This window comes from Peromyscus leucopus, chromosome 1 (assembly GCF_004664715.2).
Source record: "Peromyscus leucopus breed LL Stock chromosome 1, UCI_PerLeu_2.1, whole genome shotgun sequence".
Lineage (NCBI taxonomy): Eukaryota > Metazoa > Chordata > Mammalia > Rodentia > Cricetidae > Peromyscus > Peromyscus leucopus.
The window spans coordinates 181785110-181789648 of NC_051063.1; the positions used below are offsets into that span (position 1 = coordinate 181785110).

General features: G+C 39.6%; 1 protein-coding gene across 1 annotated transcript; it reads right to left on the minus strand.

Annotated features, from left to right (window-relative positions):
* Positions 1-2360: 2360 nt before the first annotated feature.
* LOC114710906 (vomeronasal type-1 receptor 4-like) lies at positions 2361-3278 on the minus strand. Its single transcript, XM_028895197.1, has one exon. The coding sequence runs from the start codon at positions 3270-3272 to the stop codon at positions 2361-2363; it is 912 nt and encodes a 303-aa protein (XP_028751030.1). The 5' UTR covers positions 3273-3278.
* Positions 3279-4539: the final 1261 nt, after the last annotated feature.

Consider the following 4539-nt stretch of genomic DNA (forward strand, 5'->3'; position numbering starts at 1 on the left):
GACTCATGTCACCAACACTTCCAGTACCAAGACTCTGTTTCATCTAATTGTGTTGTTGGCCAAAGTGTCCCATGGTGTCTTAGGTAGTGTTTCCATTGCTGCCACAAAATTCCATAACCAAAGGACAAGTTGGGGATGAAAGAGATCATTTGGCTTACACTTCCAGATCATAGTCCATCATTTGAGGATGTCATAATGGAACTCAAACAGGTCTGGAACCTGAAGGCAGAAGCTGAGGTAGAGGCCAAGGAAGAGAGCTACTTACTGGCTTGCTTCTCACAGGATGTTCAGTTGATTTCTTATAGAACCTACAACCATCAGCCCATGGATGGCAACACCCCCATAGACAGACCTCTCCCACATCAATCAGTAATTGAGAAAATGCATTACAGCTGGATCTCATGAAGGCATGTCCTCAACTAAGGCTCCTTTGATGACTCCAGATTGGATCGATTTGACACACAAAACCATCCAGTGTACATATGGAAATCACCAAATAGCCCTGGCAGTTATGAAGACAATGGGTTGCTCTCAGCAAACTTGCAACAAGGACCCACTGATGAAGACAACACCCATACAAGTCACTGAACATGGAGAGGTCCGGCTGATGGCTACATAGAAATTTTATCCCCATGTTCTAGTGTCAATGACATGCAGGGGCACTCTGTGGGCTACGGAAGGAGGAAAGCAAACACTCAACCAACCAGAAAACCTTTGATCTAACTACCTGCAAATATGCTAAGGCAATGATGACACAAACCTTATAAGAGTAGTCAGCCAATGTCTGATTTGACTGAAGTCTCAGTCAATGAGATAAAATCCATACCTGACAGCGTTTGGTTACCAAAAAAAGAGTCTAGATATTCCAGAGTCCTAAGGTAAAACCAAAGACTACTTAGCTAATAAAAGAAAAAAATAGGAAAGAAAAGAATGGAAAATGACTCCTAATGTTACTCTGTTTTACTCATAAATCTGTGTCATATTCTGCCAACATCAGAAAGGCTTTCTTCTGCAACAGATGGCATCAAAAAGAGACCCATAGCCAGGTCTCTCTCTCTCTCTCTCCTCTCTCTCTCACACACACACAGAGAGAGATAGCGAGAGAGATGATATATAGACAGACAGACAGATAAGTAATTAGCTAGATAAGATAGACCTTTGAACACAGTTCTAAATGAGTTCTATCCATCAAATCTCTCCCCTCATACCTCAGGGAACACCACAGAAGAGGGGGCAGAAGTAGTGGGAGAGACTAAGAGGACAGGGGAGGACATCAGGAGGGCCAGCTTCTCTCAACTGAGCAAAGCTCACGGGAACTCACAGAGACTGAAGCAGCAATCACAGGTTTACATGGTCTGCTCCAAGCCCTCTGTATTTAAATGATAACTTTTAGTTCAGTACTTTTGAGGGACTCCTGGATGCAGAAACAAATGAATGAATCTTTGAATCTTGGGACTTCTTTTGAGATCTCCCCCCACTTTTTATGCTGACTTGCTTGTCCAGTTTCAATATGATGGGTTTTTGTTTGAGCTTATTATATTTTATTTCATTTTATTTTTTGCTTACCTCTCAGAAGTAAGAGGATTAAAGTGAGAGGAAACCATACTCAGATAATTTAATATGAAAAAAAGCTATGAGAAATAGAGGGGAAAAAGAAAAATACTATCTTACAACATTGAAGATCACCTCATGAGCATAAACATAATTTTTAATTGATTTTGGTACAAGGTGAAAGATTGGAGTCACAATATTTTTTCCTTCATGGCTCGAGGAGATGCCTATCTTCACAGACTTTGTTGAACACTGGGACTACAAGGTTGGGAACAGCCAAACATTTTCTTTTTCTGAAATAGCTTAAATCAAAACACATTGGGAATGATCACTGAAGTAGATTTCTGGTCCTAGAGCATGCTAGAGCAGCTGTCATGGGAAAAAGGACACCAGAAGTACAATTTATGGTCCACCATGATGTCAGTTTGCCTTGTAAATAGAGTGTGGTATACACAGGTGTCTATCCTGCAGCAGGCAAGCAGGCAAGATTCCATGAGAGTATAAAAGCCACAAGAAAGTCAGTTCTATTGGCAACAAGTTATTGGCTTCTTTGCTCATCTTATGGGCAAAGGAAAAACTCCACTATTTGAAAGTTGAAAACTACAGTGCAATAAATAGAGTATGATCACCTCACGCAGGCTTCAAATTCAACCATCTGACAAAACTCCCATACACATTTGACTAGTCTTAGGAAGACAAGGTGCTAAACCTTAACTTTCTTTGTTGATTTTATAAGGTGATAATTGAGTAAAATTTGTATGACAAGACAAACTAATATTTTACATAGTTATAATAAAATTAGGAGAAATTTATTTCTTTAACCATATCAAACTAAATAAGAACAAAACTGAGTAATGTCTCAAAATAACAAATGGTACAAAACAGGGAAAACAAAGAGAAGTGAGGCGAGAAATGTACACCAGCCACCAACTGTGATTATACAACAGAGCAATGCAGCCTCGAAAGATGGTGGAGAGAGTATAAAAAGCCAGGAAGGTAGCCAACAGGACAAGGATGTTCTGGGTCGCTCTGGACTCAGGGTAGTTTCTCCTGGAACCATGAGAGCTGCGGATATTTTGAACCCTCCTCTTGTGTCTGCAGAGTACCACAATCATGGAGGCACTGGACCATGTGATGAGCACAGCAAAAAAAGACTCAGGGCAAATCACCAGTGCTGTATAGAATGAGTCACTGATATCATCACGCTCTACAATAGAGCAATATCCAAAATCTCGACCTTTTGTAATATTTTTGCTGTTCATTTTGATAAAATTGTGCACAACAAAAATGAACCGTGTCACCATGTAGAAGACCCAGAGTAGGGAAATGGAGCATTTAATGTACTTTGAAGCTTTGACTTTATTGTCATTCCAACAGGAGTTCCTAGGACTGAGGGTCATGGCCTGGAAGACACTCAAGAGGCAAGTGGTGCCAATAGACACACTTCGAGCAAATCCTTGAATGTACAGTAGGAGGTTACATCCAAAATCATTCAAGAACTGCTTCAATCCCCAAACTGCCATTGTTTGGGGAACTCCTGCAGAGAGAACGACTAAGGTGTTGGCTGCCATTAAGTGCATGAGAATCAAATCTGTAGACTTTAATGTGCATTCTCTGTAGTAAAGGACTAGGTAGTATAACATAAGAAGGAGATTTCCCAGAATTCCAGTGGTTGTTTGTGATAAGAAAATGATTCTGATAGCCAGATTCCAGATATCCATTCTGTGATTCAAGTACAATACCTTTGTGAATATGGGCACACTATTTCTTAGGTCAAATGAATAATGGCAAATGATGGTAGCCAGGTGTGAAGAAAGATGCCATTAATCCCTGACGCTACAGAGTGGCTGAAACTGAGGGTCCTTGAAACTCAGGAGTTCAAGGCCAGCCTAGGTCACATAAAAAACCTTAGCGCCCAAATTTTGACAGTAGTTATTTTCCATGTTTGTTACTTTGAAATTTCTTAATACTTCAGAATGCAAGTGTTGGTGGAAAAATATCCATCAAGTCTCCTAGAAATGAAACACTCAGGATGATAGGATGTTGACCCATTTAAAAAAATGTTACAGGCAGTGTAAACAAACTGAACATAAGTCTTTCAGAATGTACTGATAATTGCTAGTCATGTTGTAAAAGAAATCAGCTTTAAGAACAGCCACAAAACTTAAATAAAGCAATATGTTTTTCCAACACAATGTTATTATTGATTACTTGGAAGTATTACACCCTGATCAGTCACTCCCCTATTATCCCATGTCTACCCTCTCTTCCTTGTGACCTCTCCAAAGAAATTTTGTAAAATGGAAAAATGCCAAGTCCAGTTTGTGTTGCCTATATACTCACTGGATCATGCTCACTTCTCTTTACTAAAGCAATTCTTAATGTGTATCTCACCTGTAGTCCAAAGATATTAATGAGAAATGTATAATACCAATAAAATCTATAGTCTTGTAATAGGGCAAAGGTTCTTCTATTTTTCTCAGCTGGAGCATTCTTAGATTTAATCTGAAATTGGCTGTCCCTTTTCTACCCACTCCATGAAAATTCCCTTGGGAATGTACCTGACCTTGTTCTAGGCAGTGGGGGCTGAAGTGTCACAGTTAACTGCATATTTTGGATTCTGTAAATTGCTTCCTTGCTTTGTTTTCCCCTGACAATTGCTAGCCAGGATGATGATTTTCTAGATTACTTGCCTTTAGAAGCTCCATGTAAAAGACATTCCTGGCAGCTCTGGGAGAAGTATTTCTCTCTAGGCAGTCACCAAGGCTCCTAAATATAAACTCTGAATACGGACTTTGGTTGGGCTCTGTGATCTTTTGGTCTTTACACCACAACAGTATGAGATAAGAAAAAAACATTAAAAGCACAAAATGGTATAGAATGGTATTTCAGGTGACACATTACATCAAACTGAGTGATAAGCTAGCACTTATGATAAGTCACACCTCAGAGACATATACACATGTGAGCAGACTCAAGTCAGGACTG

Excerpts from the sequence above, each read along its gene's own strand:
- LOC114710906 (XM_028895197.1), bottom strand. The coding sequence starts at position 3,272 with ATGGATATCTGGAATCTGGCTATCAGAATCATTTTCTTATCACAAACA.